Source organism: Jaculus jaculus, chromosome 2 (genome assembly GCF_020740685.1).
Source record: "Jaculus jaculus isolate mJacJac1 chromosome 2, mJacJac1.mat.Y.cur, whole genome shotgun sequence".
In the NCBI taxonomy this organism is placed as follows: Eukaryota; Metazoa; Chordata; class Mammalia; order Rodentia; family Dipodidae; genus Jaculus; species Jaculus jaculus.
Window position 1 is genome coordinate 32538037 of NC_059103.1, and position 20395 is coordinate 32558431.

Consider the following 20395-nt stretch of genomic DNA (forward strand, 5'->3'; position numbering starts at 1 on the left):
AGCGCGACTGAGAGCGAGGCGGCCGGGGATTTTCCCCGACCCTCGGCGGCGCAGCGACCTCCCTGAGGTCACCGGTGACCCTGTCCTGGCAGTTTCCCCAAGAGAAGAAAAGATCCCCGTGGAAACTCCTTAGAATGCGCGGGGGGCCGGGGCTCGGGAGGAAGGGCGCGCATCTCGCCGACCGCTCCCTTCCCTTCCTGCAGAGCGACCTGCTGGCCCCTCGCGGGTCTCCATGGCAACTGCACCGGCGTCCCCAAAACAGGAAGGCGTGGCGGGTCCCGCGCGTCTGGGGCTCAGCTTGGGGACCAAGCACAGGACACTGGGGCTTGAGAGCCCCTCTCCTCTGCCTCAGTTTCCCTGCAGAGTCTGGCAAGCCGCAGCGGAAGGGCATCACACGAGAGGACGCCCACGGGACTTCCTTCCATTTTCCGGGCGCTGCGAAGACGCCCCGGGTGGTCAAGGCGAAAAGAGGAAGCGGGGTGGGGTGCATGCACCCACGGTCGGGGGCCGGGGACGCCCACCCCGGACGTGAGGACTCCACGCATCGTCGCTCGGCGTCAGCAGAGATGCTGGAGCAACACCGAGACTCAGTTTACCCCGCTGCGAGCTGGCCGCAGGGGCCGTCAAGAAGTGTGCATCGCGGCCGCGGCCTGGAGCTCGGCCTGTCCCCCCCGGGGTCGCCTCCGGCGGGCACCCCCCGCCCCCCGCCCCCCGCTCCCTGCTCCGTGCCTTCGCTTGGGAAATTCCGGGGCCGCCAGGACCACTCCGCCGGCCCGGTCACGCTCTGAGGCCGGAAATGCCGAGCCCTCGTTCCGGAGGGGAAGGCGCGAGGTTTCCGGGAAAGCAGCGCCGCCCCTCGGCCCCCCGAGGCCGGCTTCATAAAGGACCCGCGCGCGCGCTCGGCGCCCAGTGGTGCTGAGCCGCCCGTCGCCCGCCGCGCTCCGCCCGCGTCCTGCTCCGGCCTCGCCATGGCCCGCGCGCCGCCTCTGCTCCTCGCGCTGCTCGCCGCTCTGCTCCCAGGTGAGTCCCAGGCGGGGTCCCCGGGTGCGGGAAAGGACCTGCTCCTAGCCGAATAGCCCGTTATTCGTCCTTAGACTAGAGGCCGTCGAGCCGCCGATTGAAAACTCAAGAGTGGTGAGTTCGAATCCTGATGTTGCATTACTTGAATGAGTGGGCAAGACCCAGTGTGACGTTTTCTTTCTTCTCTCTCACCTTCTCTCCCAACCCCTCCCTCCCTCCCCCCCCTCTTTCTTTTTGGTTTTTCGAGGTAGGGTCTCACTCTAGCTCAGGTTTACCTAGAATTCACTCTAATCTCAAGGGTGGCCTCGAACTCATGGTGATCCTCCTACCTCTGCTGGGATTAAAGGCGTGCGCCACCACGCCCGGCTCTTTTCTTGTGGCGTTGTCTCACTCTAGCCCAGGCTGGCCTGGAACTCAAAGCAGTCCAGCCACTTCAAACTCCCAAGCGCTGTCTGGAATTAAAAGTGTTTTCCACCTGCCTGACTTCTTCCCTCCCTCTCTCCCTCCTCCCTCCCTCCCTTCCTTCCTTTCTCTTTCTCTTTCTCTCATTTTGTTTTTTTGAGGTAGAATCTTGCTTTAGCCCAGACTGACCTGGAATTCACTATATAGTCTCAGGCTGGCCTTGAACTCACAGCGATCCTCCTATGTCAACTTCTCAAGTGCTGGGATTAAAGGCATGTACCACCACCCCCAGCCCTTTTTCTCTTGCCTTTCTTCTCTCCCCTCTCCCCTCTTCCCTCCTTTCCTCTCTGAATAGGTTTTTACTGTGTAGCCCAGACTTGCGTGGAGGTTACAATCCTCCTTGCTCAGCCTCTCCAGTGCTAAGATTAAAGGAGTGTGCCACCATCCCTGTAAAAATGTCACCACTAGAGGAAGGTGGTAACTGTAGCCTCTCTAGCCTTGCAGGGCCCCCCAGTGTGTGTCCTATGTCATGGGACCGGACCTCAGCTAACCTAACTCCAGGCATCACTTCCCACTGACATTCTGTTCCTCCTTCTCCTTGCCTATGGGGAAGTCCAGACTCCTTATGCAAGGGGAATTCCAGGGCCAGCTTACTCAGAGACCAAAGGCGGAGCTGGGGGACAAGCCAGGACTCCCCTGAACTGCCCTCCCCAGACTACAGCCTGGCTGGGGAAGGAGACAGCAGTGTGCAGATTGAGACCTTTCTCACCAACTCTCATCGATCCTGAACTCCCAGAAACCATGGTTTTAGCTCAGTAACCACTTCCTTCTTGGTCTCACTGTTGCCCAGTGTCCTCCTTGAAATGGGAATAATTCCAGAATCACTGTGGAGAGTTTCCGGGCCCAAACAGCTCATCTGAGGTCTGAAGTTTTGGGAAGAGAGAGGCTCAGATACACAGATGATTTTTATTTTTGTTTTTTTCAAGATAGGGTCTCACTGTAGCCCAGGCTGAACTAGAATTCACTCTGTAGTCCCTTGCTGTCCTCAAACTCATGGTGAACCTCCTACTCCGAGTGCTGGGATTAAAGGCGTGTGCTCATGGGTTCTTCAGTTAATTTCATTTCCTTCACTCTTTGCCCGTGTTCTTTGCGTTCCAGCCAGCCTGCCACAGGACCTCCACACTTGTTCCTTCTGCTTAAAATTTGCCCCCTTTTCTCTTCAGGGCCAGCCTTTTGTCGTCCTTTCCTCACGTCTGTCACTAAGGCACTGACTGCCGAGAACCCTGTTTTGTTTTTGTCAAAACATCTGTTGTTAATTCTTTGACATGTGTGTTATGTAGTGTGTATATGTGTGTGTGGTGTGTACAGGTATGTTTGTATGTGTGTGCGTGCAGATGCATGTGCCCTCTGTGTACACAGCTGTGGCCAGAGACTATCGGGTATCCTCTTCTATTACTTTTTGGTGTTTCCTTGAGATGAAACTTCTCGCTGAACCTGGAGCTGCTATTTTCAGTCAGACTGGCTGACCCCTGAGCCTGTTTGCTGTTTCCATCCTGTGAAGGACAAAGGACAGGTTCTACAGGCACATATGGCCACACCTGGCTCTTACATGGGTGCTGGAGAATGAAACCCATTTTTCAGGCCAGTGCTTCTTGCGTGTGCTTCACCTGCTGAGTCACGTGTACAGCCTCTTCAGTGTTCGTTTGTGTGTTTGTGTGCAGTGCGTCACGTGACCTCCATGCACATGCTTAGAGGCCAGAGAGGAACAGCAAGCGGCCTGTGTCACTCTCCCACCTTCTTTTCCTTGAGGTGGAGTCTCTCACTGCCCTGAAGCTCACTGTTTCCCAGCCAGAGTGACCCTGAGCCTCTCAGCACTGGGTGCACAAATGTGTGCACCACCCACACATTTTCACATAGGTGCTGGGGAATGACCCAGTCCTCGTGCTTGCAGGTGCTCTTACCCACTGAGCCGTTCCCTCGGCCCAGATTAATGTTTTGTTTTTTGACAGTTTCATGTAACCCATGCTGGCCTTGGACTTACTGTGTAGCCAGGGGTGACCTTGAATTTCTGATGGTCCTGCCTTCACATTCTGAGGACTGGGACAACAGGCATGGACCATCACACCCAGTTGGTGCAGTGCTGGGGATGGAACCCAGGGCTTTGTGCAAGTACTCTACCCACTGAGCATATCCCTGGCCCTTTAGCATCCATTATTAATTATCTTGTTTTCTCATTAATAAATTTATTTCATGCAGTGACAGCAGAGTTTTGTCGGGTCCAAGGCCATGTCCTAAACCCTAACCTAATGATATGGATAAGCCTTGGCATACCTGTCTCCTCCTCCCCCTTGTTACAGGGCTTGGAGACGCCCAGATATCCGCAATCCCTACAGAAGCCTTCCTGCCCCGCGGCAGCTCCGTACAGGTGAACTGTTCGGCCACCTGCTCCCGGAGCCACACCTTGGGCCTGGAGACTCCCTTCACCAAAAAGGAGCTGGACAGTGGGGAGAACTGGAAACTCTTTGAGCTGAGCAATTTACAAAAAGATGATACTCCAATATGCTTCGCAAACTGTGACCACAGACAGGTCACAGCTTCCACCACGATCACTGTGTACTGTGAGTCGGTCTGGGGGGTTGTCTGGGGAGATGGCGGTAGGACTTGAAAGTCCCATTGTCATTTGGAGGTGCCTTTGAGCTTTTGCCATGAAGGAGTGCAACAGGACTCAGAACATGGGAGAATCCTGTCTCCTTACGCTTTATTTAAAAAACAACTTTACTCAAGTAATTAATTTACTTATTTATGCATATGTGTGTGTGCCAGGCTTTTTGCCACTGGAAACAGACAAACTACAGATGCCTGTGTAGCTCCTTTTTAATTTTATTTTTTATTTTTTATTTTTTTGAGGTAGGGTCTCACCCTAGCCCAGGCTGACCTGGAATTCACTGTATCCTCAGGCTGGCCTTGAACTAATAGTGATCCTCCTACCTCTGCCTCTTCAATGCTGGGATTAAAGGTGTGTGCCACCATGCCTGGAAATTTTATTTATTTATTTTTAAATATTTTATTTTTATGTATTTGAGAGATAGAGAAAGAATGGGTCTTCCAGGGCCTCCAGCCACTGCAAACAAACTCCAGATGCATCTGGCCCTTATTTTATTTTATTATTATTTACTTTTATTTATTTATTTACTTTGGTTTTTCAAGGTAGGATCTTGCTGTAACCTAGACTGACCTGGAATTCACTGTGTAGTCTCAGGATGGCCTTGAACTCACAAAAATCATCCTACCTCTGCCTCTTGAGTGCTGGGAGTAAAGGTTTGTGCCACCACGCCTGGCAGGATTTTTAAATATTTATTTATTTGTTTTTGGTTTTTTGAGGTAGGGTCTCACTCTAGCCCAGGCTGACCTGGAATTCACTATGGAGTCTCAGGGTGGCATCAAACTCACAGCAATCCTCCTACCTCTGCCTCCCGAGTACTGGGATTAAAGGCGTGCACCACCATGCCTGGTTAATTTTTTTATTTTTTAAGGCAATGTCTCATTCTAGCTTAGGCTGACCTGGAACTCACTGTTTAGCCCAGCCTGGTCTTGAGTTCACAGTGATTTTCCTACCTTAGCCATCTGAGTGATGAGATTAATTAAAGGCATATGCACCACACCTGGCTTTTTTTTTTTTTAAACATTTGAGAGAGTGAGTGAGAGAGAGAGACAGAGAGAATGCAGAGAATGGGTTCTCATTAGAGCCTCCTGCCACTGCAGATGAATTCCACATGCATGGGCGACTTTGTACACCTGGCTTTATGTGGGTACTGGGGAATGGCACTTGGCCATCAGATTTTGCAGGCAAGTGCCTGTATCTACTGAGCCATCTTTTCAGACCCTGGTTTATTTTTTATTGTTACATTTTTTTTTTCATTTAAAAAATTTTTTTTTTATTTTTTGGTTTTTCGAGGCAGGGTCTCACTCTGGCTCAGGCTGACCTGGAATTCACTATGTAGTCTCAGGGTGGCCTCGAACTCTCGGCGATCCTCCTACCTCTGCCTCCCGAGTGCTGGGATTAAAGGCGTGCGCCACCACGCCCGGCTTTATTGTTTATTTGAGAGTGTGGGTGAGAGAGAAAGGCAGAGAGAGGGAGAATATGGGTGTGCCTGGGCCTCTAGCCATTGCAAGTGAACTTCAGACACATGTGCCACCTTGTTCATCAGGCTTTACGTGTGTACTGGGGAATTGAGCCTGCGATCTTAGGCTTTGCTGGCAAGCACCTTAACCACTAAGCCATCCTTCCAGCCCATTTATTACTTTTTAAAAAAAACAAAACATATTCAGCCAGGTGTGGTGGCACATGCCTTTAATCCCAGCACTCGGGAGGCAGAGGTAGGAGGATCACCGTGAGTTCGAGGCTACCCTGAGACTATAGTGAATTCCGGGTCAGCCTGGGCTAGTGTGAAACCCTACCTCGAAAAACCAAAACAAAAACATATTCAATTAATTTATTTGAGAGACAGAAAGAGGTAGATAGTAGTCATGCCAGGGTCTCCTGTCACTGCAGATGGGTACTGGAGAATAGAACTCAGACTTTGCCAAGACTTTTCAAGCAAGGGTCAACAGTTGAGCCATCTCTCCAGTCCCTATAGTTCCTATTGTTACTTTTTGTTTTTCAAGGTAGGGTCTCACTGTAACCCACTCTAACCTGGAATTCACTATGTAGTCTCAGGCTGACCTCAAACTCACAATGATCCTCCTGCCACTACTTCCCAAGTGCTGGGATTAAAGGTATGCTACACTGTGCCAGCTATTGTTACTTTTTTTGTGTGTTTGTTTTTGTTATTTTGAGGTAGGGTCTCACTCTAGCTCAGGTGGACCAGGAATTCACTATGTAGTCTCAGGATGGCCTCGAACTTACGGCGATCCTTTTGCCTCTGCCTCCCAAGTGCTGTGATTAAAGGCGCCATGTCTGGCTAACTTTAAAAAAATTTATTTTAGCTGGGCATGGTGCCACATGCCTTTAATCGCAGCCCTTTTGAGGCCACTGTGAGACTCCATAGTGAATTCCAGGTCCACCTAGACTAGAGTGAGACCCTACTTTGAAAAACCGAAAAAAAAATTATTTTATTTATTCATTTATTTGAGAGACAGAGAGAAAAAGAGTCCTGGCTCCATTTTTTTTTTTTTTAATAATTTGTCAGTGATAGGGATGGAACCCAGGGCTTCTTGTACAAGGCAAACGCCCTCCCTCTGAGCTACACCTGCCACCCTCACTGGGGATTCTAGGGCAGGCACTCTTCTGCTGAGCCATGTCCCCTTCCAGTGCCTCATCTTTAGACACAAGGCACTGGTCTTCTGCTTTAAGAAAGACATAGGAGCCGGGTGTGGTGGCGCACGCCTTTAATCCCAGCACTCGGGAGGCAGAGGTAGGAGAATCGTTGTGAGTTCGAGGCCACCCTGAGACTATAGAGTGATTTCCAGGTCAGCCTGAGCTAGAGCGAGGCCCTACCTCAAAAAAACAAAAAGAAAAAAAAGATGTAGGGAATCCAGGCATGGTGGCACATCCCTTTAGTCCCAGTACTGGGGAGGCAGAGGTAGGAGGATTGCTGTGAGTTCAAGGCAATCCTGAGATTACATAGTGAGTTTAAGATCAGATTCTACCTTGAAAAAAAAAAAAAGAAAAAGATAGAAAGAAAAGCCAGTCCTAGTTCTGAGAGGACATTTTCCATATGTTGGCAACAATCACAAGAATTAATAACAGCTGTGTGGCAGTGCTGTGAGGAGAATAAACGGTCCTGAAAGAGATCAGATATCAGTTCTTTCTTTTTAAATATTTTATTTATTTATTTATTTATTTATTTATTTATTTATTTGGCAAGAGAAAGGGGAGAGAGAGAGAGGATGGGCGCTCCAGAGCCTCCAGCCACTGCAAACGAACTCCCAGGTGCATGCGCCCCCTTTTGCATCTGGCTAACATGGGTCCTGGGGAATCGAACCTGGGTCCTTTGGCTTTGCAGGCAAACACCTTAACCACTGAGCAATCCCTCCAGCCCCCTGGATATCAGTTTTTTATAGCTTTGGTCCTTAGGCTTCTCAGGCAAGTGCTTAACCAGTAAGCCATCTCTCGAGGCCTTTCTTTTATTATTATTTTGTTGTTGTTGTTGTTTTGTTTTTCAAGGTAGGGTCTCACTCTAGCCCAGGCTGACCTGGAATTCACTCTGTAGTCTCAAGGTGGCCTTGAACTCATGGTGATCCTCCTACTTCTGCCTCCTGAGTGCTGGGATTAAAGGCTTGCGCCACCACACTTGGCTCATTTCTTTATATGGTATTCATGAGTCCCATGATTCATAAATCCCAGTCCTGGAAATTGGTCCTGCTTGGATCTCTCCTGCAGTGGAACTGCTGAGGGGTCTGTTGTTAGTTACTGTTTTGTTCTGTTTTGCTGCAGTGCTGGAGCTGGAGCCACCCAGGGCCTTGCACACGCCCCAGAGCCACACACCCCTGTTTCACACTGCAGCTGTATTTGAAGGGCAGACGTTTACAAACCACTTGAAAGCGGAGGGTCAGGGAGATAAGCTTTGGTTTGGGCAGTGGAGGTGGGCAACTATATAAAAGAATGAGGAAGTTCTTGCTGCTGAGAGGCAGTGAGCTCCAAAGTGTGTGAGCAGTAAACAACAGAGGAGGAGCGCTGAGGACTGGAGGCCAGCCATCTTCATTAGGGAGCAGTGGGGCAAGACCCAAAGGAGGTCTGAAGGAAACAGCCCGGTAGATCTCAACTACTTGGAAGGCAGAGGTGCCAAATCTCTTGAGCCCAGGAGCTTGAGGCCAGGCTCAACAAGATAGAGAGACCCTATCTCCAAAAAAACAAGGCAATGTAATCTGGAGTTGTCGCTCACTGTTAGAGCACTTGCCAAGCATGTCTTGAATTCAACTCTTAGTACCACAAAGAAAGAAGAAAAAAAAAATATTGCATATTTTGAACTAGAAGAACAAGCTATTGGGCACGATAAATATAATTGAAATAAAAGAGTCAAACAAAAATAGAAAAGCCAGCTGTAATTCACATCTTTAATTCCAGCTCAAAAAAGAGGCTGAGGTAGGAGCACTCTGTGAGTTAGAGACCAGCCTGAGGCTAATTCCAAGTCAGCCTGGGCTACAGTGAGACCCTACCTTAAAAAAAAACAAGAAAAAAATAAAGTCAGAAATACCACAAAGAGAACTAGCCAAGTGGCTAGCTTTTCAGGACAGATTCTAGGCATTTCTACCAGTTATTGCCCTCAACCCATCCTGTGTATTCCAGACAGGAGCTCTACCCCTGAGCCATGCCCCCAGCCCTCACTGTGCATTCTAGACAGGAGCTCTACCCCTGAGCCATGCCCCCAGCCCTCACTGGATTCTAGGCAAGAGCTCTACGCCTGAGCCACGCCCCCAGCCCTCACTGTGGATTCTAGACAGGAGCTCTACCCCTGAGCCACACCCCCAGCCCTCACTGTGGATTCTAGGCAGGAGCTCTGCCCCTGAGCCACGCCCCCAGCCCTCACTGTGGTTCTAGACAGCTCTACCCCTGAGCCACGCCCCCAGCCCTCACTGTGCATTCTAGACAGGAGCTCTACCCCTGAGCCACGCCCCCAGCCCTCACTGTGGATTCTAGACAGGAGCTCTACCCCTGAGCCACGCCCCCAGCCCTCACTGTGGATTCTAGACAGGAGCTCTACCTCTGAGCCATGCTCCCAGCCCTCACTGTGGATTCTAGGCAGGAGCTCTACCTCTGAGCCACGCCCACAGCGCTCACTATGGATTCTAGGCAGGAGCTGTATCCCTGAGCCATGCCCCCAGCCCTCACTGTGGATTCTAGATAAGCCCTGAGGTTCATCTTGGCTTTGGAATTGGTGTCCTAGTGGCTGGGTGACCATTGGGTCACTTTCCATCACAGCTCTTGTGGGCTGGAGATGATGCAGTATGGTCTAAAAGCTGTCCCACATTCTAGGTGCCTGGAGGGAAGAAGCCTCTGGGTAAATCTCAGCTTGGCTACTGATTAGTGTAGATGGTGGTTTTGCCCTCCAAGTAGGGAAGTCCCCAAGCATATCTGGGGGCTCTGAAAACCCCAGGTAATCTTTCTTTAAACTTTTATTTATTTGAGAGAGATAGAAAGAGGCAGACAGAAGGAGAAAGAGAATGGGCATGCCAGGGCCTCCAGCCACTGAAATGAGCTCCAGATGCATGCGCCCCCTTGTGCATCTAGCTTACGTTGGTCCTGGGAATTGAACCTTTAGCTTTGCAGGCAACCATCTCTCCAACCCCTCCCCCCCCGAGAATCTTAAAAGGTTTTCCATATATATTTCTGCTGGGATTAAAGGCGTGCGCCACCACACATGGGTTTTCCACATTTCTGCATGATACTGGAGAATCAATGCTCCAGGTTAGAATCATGGCTGTGTTGTATTGTCAATCTATAATTTTGCTTTTGTTTTTCCAGGTAGGGTCTCACCCTAGCCCAGGCTGACCTGTAACTCAGTATGTTGTCTCAGGGCAGCCTCAAACTCACAGCAATCCTCCTACCTCAGCTTCTTGAGTGCCCTGCCTAGAAAAAAAAAGAATGAATAAAAACAAAAACAGCTGGGCATGATGGCACACATCTTTAATCCCAGCACTTGGGAGGCAGAGGTAGGAGGATTACTGTGAGTTCAAGGCCACCCTGAGAATACATAGCCAATTCTAGGTCAGCCTAGGCTAGAGAATGAGAGACCTTACCTCAAATAACCAAGGCGGGGGTTGAGGGGGGAATGGGGCAGGAATGATGGCTCGGGTTAAAGGGACAAACAAGCAAAGCCTGACTGGTTTCAATCCTCCAGTACCCATGTAAAGCCAAATGCACAAAGTGGTACATGCATCTGGAGTTAGACTGCAGCTGTGGGAGGCCCTGGCATGGTCATTCTCTCTTCTCTCTCAAATAAACAAAATATTTTAGAAAAGTGAAGCAAAACCAAACAGAAACCCCAAAACACACAAAAAGTGAACAAAAAAGGGCAGACTATGGGCCTCCACACAAGAGGGTAAAATAGGAATGACTTAAGAGAGTTTAGCTGTCCTTTCTCATTCCTGGTGTGAGGATGAAAATAGAAATATTAGTCATGTTATTTCTCAAACAAGTGACCACTGGGGGTGGGGGGAGTAGGGTGTGGTTGTGCACGGCTTTAATCCCAGCACTCGGGAGGCAGAGGCAGGAGGATCGCCATGAGTTTGAGGCCACCCTGAGACTACAGAGTGGATTCCAGGTCAGCCTGGGCTAGAGTGAGACCCTACTTCGAACAACAAAAAAAAAGTGACCGCTGGGCTTTGATGGATGTGTAGAAGTTGGGTAAGGTAGGCATTCTGAAGCCAGTCCTGGTGGTGAATACTGGGATTCCTTGTACTCAAGACACTAAGGCAGGACTGTTGAGTTTGAATCCAGCCTCAGTTGTGAGACCTTGTCTCAAAACAAAACCAAAAGCATAAACAAATATTCAAGAAGGGGATCGGGGGGGGGGGACAGGGCGGGCATTCTTAGTGCAGGGAACAGCTTGGACAGAGGGGAAGTATCTGGCTGAGCCAGGAGCTGGTGGGACCTTTTCCTCTTTGTCTGTGACAGGGCTCCATGCAAGATTTGTGAGCAAGCCAGGGATCCTGGAATTTCTTTGGGGCAAGCAGAAAGCAGCTGGCTGTGGGCCTTGGCCAGGCTGGCCCATGTTGTTGGCAAGAGTAGAATCCAAAAGGGAGGGGCTGACAAATATTTGAAGAATGGAGTGACTAGGATTTGTTGAGGGACTGAAGTTCAGGTCAAGAAGTAAAACCAAAGCCCAGTGTGGTGGCACACGCCTTTAATTCCAGCATTTGGAAGGCAGAAGTAGGATTGCCATGAGTTCAAGTCTACCCTGAGACTACATAGTGGATTCCAGGTCAGCCTGGGCTAGACCTTACCTTGAAAAACCAACAACAAAAAAAATCACAACCCTCCCCCATGTTTGTGTGTGTGTGTGTGCATGCATGCATTGTACACACGTGTGTGCAGAGGCCAAAGCAGGGTGTCCAGTGTCCTCTATTTCTCTTCTGTTTTATTGCTTGACACAGGGTCTCTCACTGAACCCAGTTTTAAAAACCTTTATTTATGTTAGAGAAAGGAGGGAGGGAGGAAGGGAGAGAATGGGTATACTAGGGCCACTGCAAATGAGTTCTAGACACATGTGCCACTGTGTGCATCTGGCTTTTTGTGGGTATGGAGGGATCAAATCCAGGACACCAGATTTTGCAAGCAAGCCTCAAGTTACTGCAGTTGGAGTTCATGGTATGTGGTTAGACCTACATGCTGGGGCTAGTTCTTTTTGTTTTCTTTGAGGTAAGGTCTCACGGCAGCCCAGGCTGACTAGTCCAAACTGTCCTCTAACTCAGGTGATCCTCCTGGGACTAAAGGCTTGTGCAACCAAGCCCAGCTTTGTCTTTGTGCTTGTGCTCTCTCTCTGGGTCTGTTTCTTTCTTTCTTTTTTGTTTTTTGAAGTAGGGTCTCACTCTAGCCCAGGCTGACCTGGAATTCACTATGGAGTCTCAGGGTGGCCTCAAATTCACAGCGATCCTCCTACCTCTGCCTCCCAATGTGCTGAGATTGAAGGCATGCGCCACCACGTCCAGCTGTTTTATTTATTTATTTAATTTGATAGTGAGTGAAAATGGGTTTACCAGGGCCTCTAGCCACTGCAAAAGAACACCACCACTTTGCCCTTCTGGCTTATGTGGGTACTGGGAAATTGAACCTGAGTCCTTCATAGCTAAGCCATCTTTCCAGCCCTTCCCTTTTTTTTTTTTTTTTTTTTGAATCAACATCTTGCTACATGAATGCTGGCCTGGAAATAGTTAGCCAAGGATGACCTTAAACTTCTGATCCTCCTGGGTGGGAGACCGGGATGACAGGTATGCAGCATGGCCAGCACGTTATCAAATGAGCAGCACCCCATTCGATATGCGGACCCTCCCGTCCTGAAGTCAGTATCTAGTGGAGGACTGCTTACATTTGTTGCCTGCATCCTGGGTGTTCCTGACAGGTGTCGCCAACAGGAATTTTGTGGTTTTTTTTTTTTTTTTTTTTTTTGGTCTTTCGAGGTAGGATCTCACTGTAGCCCAGGCTGACCTGGAATTCACTATGGAGTCTCAGGGTGGCTTCGAACTCATGGCAATCCTCCCACCTCTGCCTCCTGAGTGCTGGAATTAAAGGCGTCGGCCACTACGCCTGGTGGGCGGAATTTTGGAATTTTTACCGTTCCTTTTGCAAACACTCAGGGCCTCATTATTAGCTTTCCCAGAAACTTAACATTCCTGGCTGCTTAGCTGGTGGAGTGTGTTTCGGGGAGACTGGGAAGGTATGGGGTTTTCCAGACAGGTGTGGTCTGTCTGCAGCTTTCCTTACAGCTTACAGGATGCTTCTTGTTCCCACAGGGCTTCCAGAGTCACTGGAAATGGCTATGTTGCCCCAGTGGCAGCCAGTAGGGTCAAACCTCACCCTGAGCTGCAAGGTGTTGGGTGGGGCACCCAGGTCTCAGCTCTCTGTGGTGCTGCTCCGTGGGGAAGTGGAGCTGAGCCGCCAGCTGGTGGGAGGGCACCCTGAGGACCACACGGAGGTCACGACCACAGTGCTGGTGAGCAGAGATGACCACCTTGCTAACTTCTCATGCCGAGTGGAGCTGGATCTTCGGCCACAAGGACTGGCCCTGCTCCACAACACCTCGGTTCCCCAGCAACTCAGTACCTTCGGTGAGACACTAGAGAAGATAGGTTTGAGAGGGAGGTGGTGGGGCAGGGCCGTGGGAAGGAGAAGGCTCTGGCTGTGGAGGTGGGTGTGGGGACTGAGAAAGTGGTGACCTTGATTGTACAACCTTCTCTCTCTCTCTTTTTTTATTTTAAAGATTTTATTTATTTGAAAGAGAGAGACAGACAGAGAAAGAGAGAATGGGCACTCTAGGGCTTCCAGCCACTGCAAATGAACTCCAGACACATGTGCCACCTTGTGTATCTGGCTTTACATGGGTACTGGGGAATCTCACTAGAGTCCTTAGGCTTTGTAGACAAGCACCTTAACCAGTGATCAATCTCTTCAGGCCCTAGAACCTTGAAAAAACGTTATTGGCCATGGGATGGGATGTCTGTGGCTGCAAGACCTGGGAAGATTCTGGTCTCCTGTGGCTTAGTAGGGAGGTCCTTGTGTCTTAGGCCAAAGGTGACCCAGAATGAATGTGCCTGGTAGAAGAATAAAAATTCCCCAGAAGGGGGCTTTTGGGTGGCCATGGAGTCCTCTGTTCACACCCACTGTCTCTCCCCAGTCCTGCCTGCAACCTCCCCGCAGATTGTCACCCCTGATATTCTGGAGGTGGGCACAGTGCAACCTGTACTCTGCTCCCTGGATGGCCTGTTTCCAGCCTTTGAAGCCAAGGTCCACTTGGAGCTGGGGGAGCAGAGGCTGCACTCCCTAACTACAAACATTGAGGACTTTGCATCAGCCAAGGCCTTGGTGGAGGTGACCAAGGAGCAGGAGGGCACCCAGTGGCTGGTGTGTGTGGTGGAACTGGCCAACCACAAGCTGGAGACACAGAGGAATTTAACCATCTACAGTAAGATGGAGTGGGGCTGGGGCCCAGTCCACAGGCAGCTGGTGCCAGACAGGACTGACTGGAACCAGAGGGTGGGGCTTTCAAGGGGCGGGGCTTCCAGGGGTCAGGGCCTACTCTGCCACCCTTAGTGCTAGAGAAAGGATTGAAATCAGAAGTGGAGCGGGGTGTGGTAGCATATGTCTTTGATCCCAGCACTTGGGAAGCAGAGGTGAACCATAGTTCGAGGCCAATCTGAGACTGCATAGAGAATTCCAGGTCAGCCTGGGATAGAGCGAGACCCTACCTCGAAAAGTAAAAAAAATTATCCAGGGTAACCTTGAACTCTCAACTCACTTCTAGTCCAGGCAGGCCCTGAACTTGTGATCTTTCTTTTCTTTTTTTAAGTTTAATTTATTTATTTGAGAGCGAGGGAAAGAGGCAGATGGAGACAGAGAGAGAGAATGGACACCCTAGGGCCTCCAGATGAACTCTAGATATGTGTGCCACCTTCTGTATCTGGTTTACATGAGTCCTGGGGAATGAATCCTGGGTCCTTTGGCTTTGCAGGCAAGCGCCTTAATTGCTAAGCCATCTCCCCAGCCCGGAGTTCTCTTTTTGAAGCAGGGTTTCACTCTAGCCCTGGCTGACCAGGAACTCACTCTGTTGAGATTCTCTTGCCTCAGCCACCAGAGCAGCTGGGATTAAAGGCCTGTACCTCAGGGTTCATCTGAGACAGGTTTCTTTGTTTTTTCAAAGTAGGGTTTCACTCTAGCCTGGGCTGACCTGGAATTCACTATATAGTCTCAGGGTGGCCTTGAACCCAGAGTGATCCTCTTAGCTCTGTCTCTTGAATACTGGGATTAAAGTCATGCTTGGGGCAGGGTTTCTTCAAGAGGCAGAATTTTAAGAGGGCAGGGGTCAATCCAGAGCAAACTGATACCAGATGCAGGGCTTTCTTTTTTTGTTTGTTTGTGTTTTGGGTTTTTCGAGGTAGGGCTTTCATCCTAGCCCACGCTGACCTGGAATTCACTATGTAGTCTCAGAGTGGCCTTGAACTCACAGTAATCCTCCTACTTCTGCTGGGATTAAAGGTATGCATGCCTGGCTTAGGTGCAGGGTTCTCAAGGAATTAGCTTACTTCAGGAACTGACCAGTACTAGGAGCAGGGCGTTCAGTAGAGGCTAGCATGGGACAGACTTTGCTGTATGCCCTGCCCCCAGGCTTCTCACCTCCCAGCCTGACCTTGAGCAAGCCTGAGGTCTCTGAAGGGAGCCAAGTGACCGTGATGTGTGAAGCCTATGGTGGAGCCTTGGTGATGTTGAGTGGCGCCCCAGCTGGGCCACCATCTCCGCAGGTCTACTTTTCACTGAATGCCAGTGTCGAGGACAACCAGCGACGTTTCTTTTGTTCTGCTGCCCTGGAGGTGGCTGGGCAGGTGGTGTACAAGAACCAGTCCCTGGAGCTCTGTGTCCTCTGTGAGTAGACAGCCTGACCATGAGCCCTGTCTGCAAGGCTTTGCAACACCTAACAAGTCCCTTCCTTAGGAAGTCCACAGATAGAGGTGTCATTGTCCCTGACCTTCATTCTGCTGCATTTTTCCAGATGGCCCCCGACTGAATGAGAAAGATTGCTTGGGGAATTGGACGTGGCAGGAAGGGTCCAGGCAGACTCTGAGATGCCAGGCCTGGGGCAACCCATCCCCCAGGCTGAACTGTAGCAGAAAAACAGATGGCACCTCATTACCCATAGGAGTGGTGAAGTCTGTCAAGCGTGAGATGAATGGTACCTATGTGTGTCATGCTGTGAGCACCCATGGAAATGTCACCCGGGAGGTATTCCTGACTGTGCTATGTGAGTATCCCAAGTTTGTAGGGCAGGATGGAGGCAGGGCTGTGAGCTGGGCTAAATCTTCACCATCTCCTATACCCTCCACATAGACCACCACCAGAGCAACTTGGCCATCTTCATTCTGGTAACATCTTTGGCCATCCTACTTACTGTGACTGCTGCCATTTACACTTACAACCGCCAGCGGAAGATCAAGAAATATAAGCTACAAAAGGCTCAGGAGGAGGCCCCCTTGAAGCTTAAGACGCAAGCCACCCCCCCCTGAGAGATTACTGTAGATGGACAGATTTAGCTGTGTTCATCACCTCAAGTGACAAAGGACAGCATGGTGGCCTCAGGACGCGTTTGGAGTTGTGGCACCCACACACAAGACTACTTGTTGTCACACCTGACCTGCAGCCCCAGGACTGAGCCACAGGAAAGAAGCAAGGCTTGGTCATGACTGTGAGGGACACTGAAGTCTGACCTGGCTAGAGGAAGAGTACGAGAGGCACATCTCTCCAGCCTAGAGGACTCTCAAGCAGATTCTGAAGTCACTAACTGTTACATGTGCTGAGGCCCCACAGCCCCAATAGTGTCTGAAGAGATGCTCATGTTTCCTCTCATCCGTGCCAGCTCAGGCATTTCCATCTACCAGCTGTCCCCAACTCTTCATGATAGATTTATTAATTTGTGATTTTTACCTATTTATTGAGTACCCTGCATAGATACTTATGCTTCCTGTCTACACTGAACTCTCAATGTAATCACGTTCAGGGTGGTCAGGTGCCATTGCGCTGCACAACAGAGGCTGATGAAAGAATCAAGCCAGTCTGGGATTTCTCTCCCCATTGGTTAAACTTGTTTTTTATGGGGGGGCACTATGGACTAGCAATAATTACATGCTCAGTGACTCATCCCCCCATCCCAGCACTGGCACATTATTCCACCCATATACATTTTCTGTCAGCGCTACCAGAGACAGTGACCATGCCTAAAAACAGGTGACCATTCCTTGGCAGCTGAACTCTTGAGTTCCATTGAACTACAGCCAACCCCTGCGTGCCCCACTGGGGTCTCCAGCTCTGAGAGAATGCAGGGAGAGAAAACTGATGATCTGTTCCCCCACAAACAGTGGGGGTAGGGCAGGGATGCCAGCCTGGCTTAGAGGAGCTCCTCCCAACTCCAGAACATTTCCTTTATGCCAATAAAGCTTTTCAATGGCCTCAGCCTTCTGTGAGTTGAAGCCTGGAGCCCTTTCTAAGTGACAGTCCTGACCTCCATTTCCTCACGAAAAGAAAGGATTGCCAGTTGGCCCTGTTCAGAAAAATGCGTTGACATTTGGTTGAAGATAGGGCCTGAGGTCTCTCTCTCTCTCTCTTTAAACTAGAAGGGGTCGGGTATCCTATGCAGGGCTCCTGGGCGTCCTTAGGGCCTCTGGGGCGGGCCTAGGAGTCCTCCTTATCTCCAGGGCCAGCCGTGCTCCCGGGTGCCGGCCCCTCAGTGCCGGTTCTTTGCCATGGGGTCTGTACTTCTGCCTGTGTCACTTTTGCTGGCGGCCACCTGCCTGGTTAGTGGGAGCCCTCCCACGCCCTCGGGGCCGTTCTGGGTGCACATAAACCCGGAGGTGAAAGCCGTGCGGCCGGGGGGCTCGGTGTGGCTTAACTGCAGCCACAGCTGCCCCCTGCCGGAGAGCAGCAGCCTGCGCACGCAGCTGCAGCAGGGCGGGATGCTCCGTGGGCCCGGGTGGATATCCTACCAGCTGCTGGACGTCCGGGCCTGGAGCTCCAACGTGCGCTGCGTCGTCACCTGCGCGGGAGAGACGCGGGAGGCCACAGCTACGATCACCGCCTACAGTGAGGGAGGGGTTCAGGCCCTGCCAGGGCGAGGGGAGGAGGGTGGAGGACGGGGGAGTTGACTGTCCCGCGGACCTTACCCAGGGCTCTTCCCTCTTGCCTTAGAAAGGCCCGACAGCGTGATCATGGAAGCTCCGGTCCTAGTGGGCCACAAGTATACTCTGCGCTGCTATGTGACGCACGTGTTTCCCGTGGGCTTCTTGGTGGTGACCTTTAAGCGAGGCAGCCGGGTTATTTATTTTGAAAGTCTGGAGCGCTTCACGGGTCCGAACCTGGCCAACGTGACATTGACTTATGTTGTGCGCGCTGGGCCCAACGACCTCTGGCAGCCCTTGACTTGCCACGCGCGCCTCAATCTCGACGGCCTAGTGGTTCACAGCAGCTCAGCACCGGTTATGCTGACAGTCCAGGGTGAGGCATCCGGATCTTAATCCTGGGGGGACTTATGTGGGAGGGAGGACGTTGCGAGTCCAGGAGGGAAGGCGTGAGAGCTCCACGCTTGGAGGGCCTCACACCTCCACCGTGCCGCATTTCTAATTCTCACTCCTGCTCTCAGCTTTGAGCCCAGTCGCCAAAGCCTTGGCCTCCACCTCCATCGCAGCCCTGGTGGGGATCCTTCTTGCTGTTGGGGTTGCCTACGTGCGCAAGTGCCTGGAGATGCAGTCCCAGGCCTAAATGGATGCCCCATGCCTGCCAAGAGGGAGGAGAAAGAAGCCTGGATCAATAAAGCCTTCTTCCTCAACCTCTAGTCCCACAGCCTCAGGACTCTTGGCGGAAGTGGTCTCTCTTTTTTTAAAAAAAAATTATTTACTTGAGAGAGAAAGACAGGGAGAGAGAAAAAAATGGGCGCGCCAGAGCCTCCAGCCACTGCAAACGAACTCCAGACGTGTGCGCCCCCTTGTGCATCTAGTTTACGTGGGTCCTGGAGAATCGAACCGGGATTTTTTGACTTCACAGGCAAACGCCTTAACCACTAAAGCCACCTTTCCAGCCTTGATCTCCCTTTGTGTGTGTGTGTGTGTGTGTGTGTGTGTGTGTGTGTGTGTGTGGCGTTACTTACTCCGAATTTCTTGTCTGGAGGCTGGGGATACAACTCAATAGTGGAGCATTTGCCTGGCACTCCTTAAGGCCCTGGCTCAATCCCCAACACTGAAAAAAAAAGGGGGATAGACATGAGGTTTGTCCCAGAAGGGCCACTTGAGGTCCCAGTCTTCGTTCCGAGGCACGTATTAAAGGCTTGCTCTCTTGCTGGCTTTATCGTTGCTAGGCAGACCCGCTATGCTGGGGCTCTTCTGGAGGCCTTGGGTTGGAGGAGGGCCAGTTCTCTTTGTGGCTGTTCCTGATTGGCTTCTCTGATACACACCGCAGCTCTGATTGGATGCTAAGTTTCCTTCCTCCCTCCGCCTCTACTTTAGCTCTTGAGACTGACTAGAGGCCAACAGGTGAAGCCAGAGCATATCCCCATGTATTAAGGGAGAGAGTGTGTGTGGGGGGGAACCACAAGTGGGCGGGGCTATACGGACCCTGTGGAGAGGTTATGTAATGACAGTGAGGAAGTAGCCAAACGGTCCACGCGGGATGTCACGGACTCGCATCCTGGCAACCGGCTGGCAGTCACTGAGACAGGTGGGCATATGAGGCTGGGGGGGGGGCGGGGAGAAGAGTGAGTGTCAAAGCTTGGGATCCAATGTAGAGGGAAAGGTGTCCCCAAGAGCCTCACTTTAATCCCAGCACTCAGGAGACTGAGGTAAGAGGATCCATTCGAAGACAGCCTAGGCTAGAGTGAGTCCCAAATTAGTCTGGCCTAGAGTGAGACCTTACCTTTAAAAAAAATCTTTTTGTTTTAAAAACGGTCCCCAAGTTGAGCTTCCGGCCTCGCTTGGACGCAGACTCCAGGCCCACGCTAATTATTCTGAGACAGCCCTCAGCGACTCAGGTCCCCGGGCCATCCCTCCGCTGGTGAGGAAACGTGCTCACCACTCACATTCGCTGCACGCTGGATAAATAAAAAACGCGGAGACCAGCCGACTTTAATTTAGACGCCTGCAACGCTGCGCGCACGCACACGTGTCCCCGGCTCGCTGGCACTTTGGTCCCCGCCCCCTCCGTCGGGTGCGAGAAGAAGACTAGAGGCGTGGTTGCAATCCTCAACTCCGGGGCGTCAGAAGAGAAAGCATCAATGAAAGGAGGAAAGCACACCATACCTTCCTCTAGAACCATCCTTTCTGCATACTATCCTCGTCAAGCTTCTCCCAGCCCCAAGCGAAAGGGCGCGGGTGGGAGGAGCTAAGTCTGGGGGTGGAGCTCGGAGTCCAGCACGGTTATCCCAGCCCTTTGGGCGGATGGGGTGGTTTGGGCAGGGCAATCCAGCATCCTCTCCCACCTTCGCGTCGCGGCCAGGGAATGACGCGAGAGAGTGTGGTCCTCCCCAGAAGGCTCCCAGATACTAGCAACGATCTTCACGTAGACCCCCGGGCCGGGGTTGTTCGCTCCTCCGGCCAGCTCTCCTTCACCAATGCCGGGAGCCCGGCGCACACTCGCCTCCCTCACCCTCCACCAACCCCGCCGCCACCTCTGCCGCCGCCCCCTCCTTGGAAACCAAGTTACCAACGTTTAAACCAATCCCCGAGCGCAACTCTGCCACCCCCACACTCTACCCGCCGCGCGGCGTCGTTCTCCAGCCCCGCTCGT

At 51.4% G+C, this 20395-nt stretch overlaps 2 protein-coding genes across 2 annotated transcripts; both read left to right on the plus strand.

Moving 5' to 3' along the window:
• Window positions 1-960: 960 nt before the first annotated feature.
• On the plus strand, window positions 961-17077 carry Icam1 (intercellular adhesion molecule 1). The gene is made up of 7 exons (XM_004667416.3): window positions 961-1020; window positions 3780-4040; window positions 12874-13188; window positions 13755-14042; window positions 15242-15496; window positions 15624-15872; window positions 15959-17077. Exons 1-7 carry the CDS (start codon window positions 969-971, stop codon window positions 16132-16134), a joined length of 1596 nt encoding a protein of 531 aa, XP_004667473.3. The 5' UTR covers window positions 961-968; the 3' UTR covers window positions 16135-17077.
• A 290-nt stretch (window positions 17078-17367) lies between these two features.
• Icam4 (intercellular adhesion molecule 4 (Landsteiner-Wiener blood group)) lies at window positions 17368-18380 on the plus strand. The gene is made up of 3 exons (XM_004667417.2): window positions 17368-17704; window positions 17810-18115; window positions 18261-18380. Exons 1-3 carry the CDS (start codon window positions 17368-17370, stop codon window positions 18377-18379), a joined length of 762 nt encoding a protein of 253 aa, XP_004667474.1. The 3' UTR covers window position 18380.
• Window positions 18381-20395: the final 2015 nt, after the last annotated feature.

Coding starts and splice junctions, on each gene's coding strand:
- Icam1 (XM_004667416.3), top strand. CDS start 969: ATGGCCCGCGCGCCGCCTCTGCTCCTCGCGCTGCTCGCCGCTCTGCTC. Junction 1,021..3,779: donor GCTCGCCGCTCTGCTCCCAG/GTGAGTCCCAGG, acceptor CCCTTGTTACAG/GGCTTGGAGACGCCCAGATA. Junction 4,041..12,873: donor CACCACGATCACTGTGTACT/GTGAGTCGGTCT, acceptor TTGTTCCCACAG/GGCTTCCAGAGTCACTGGAA.
- Icam4 (XM_004667417.2), top strand. CDS start 17,368: ATGGGGTCTGTACTTCTGCCTGTGTCACTTTTGCTGGCGGCCACCTGC. Junction 17,705..17,809: donor AGCTACGATCACCGCCTACA/GTGAGGGAGGGG, acceptor CTCTTGCCTTAG/AAAGGCCCGACAGCGTGATC. Junction 18,116..18,260: donor GGTTATGCTGACAGTCCAGG/GTGAGGCATCCG, acceptor TCCTGCTCTCAG/CTTTGAGCCCAGTCGCCAAA.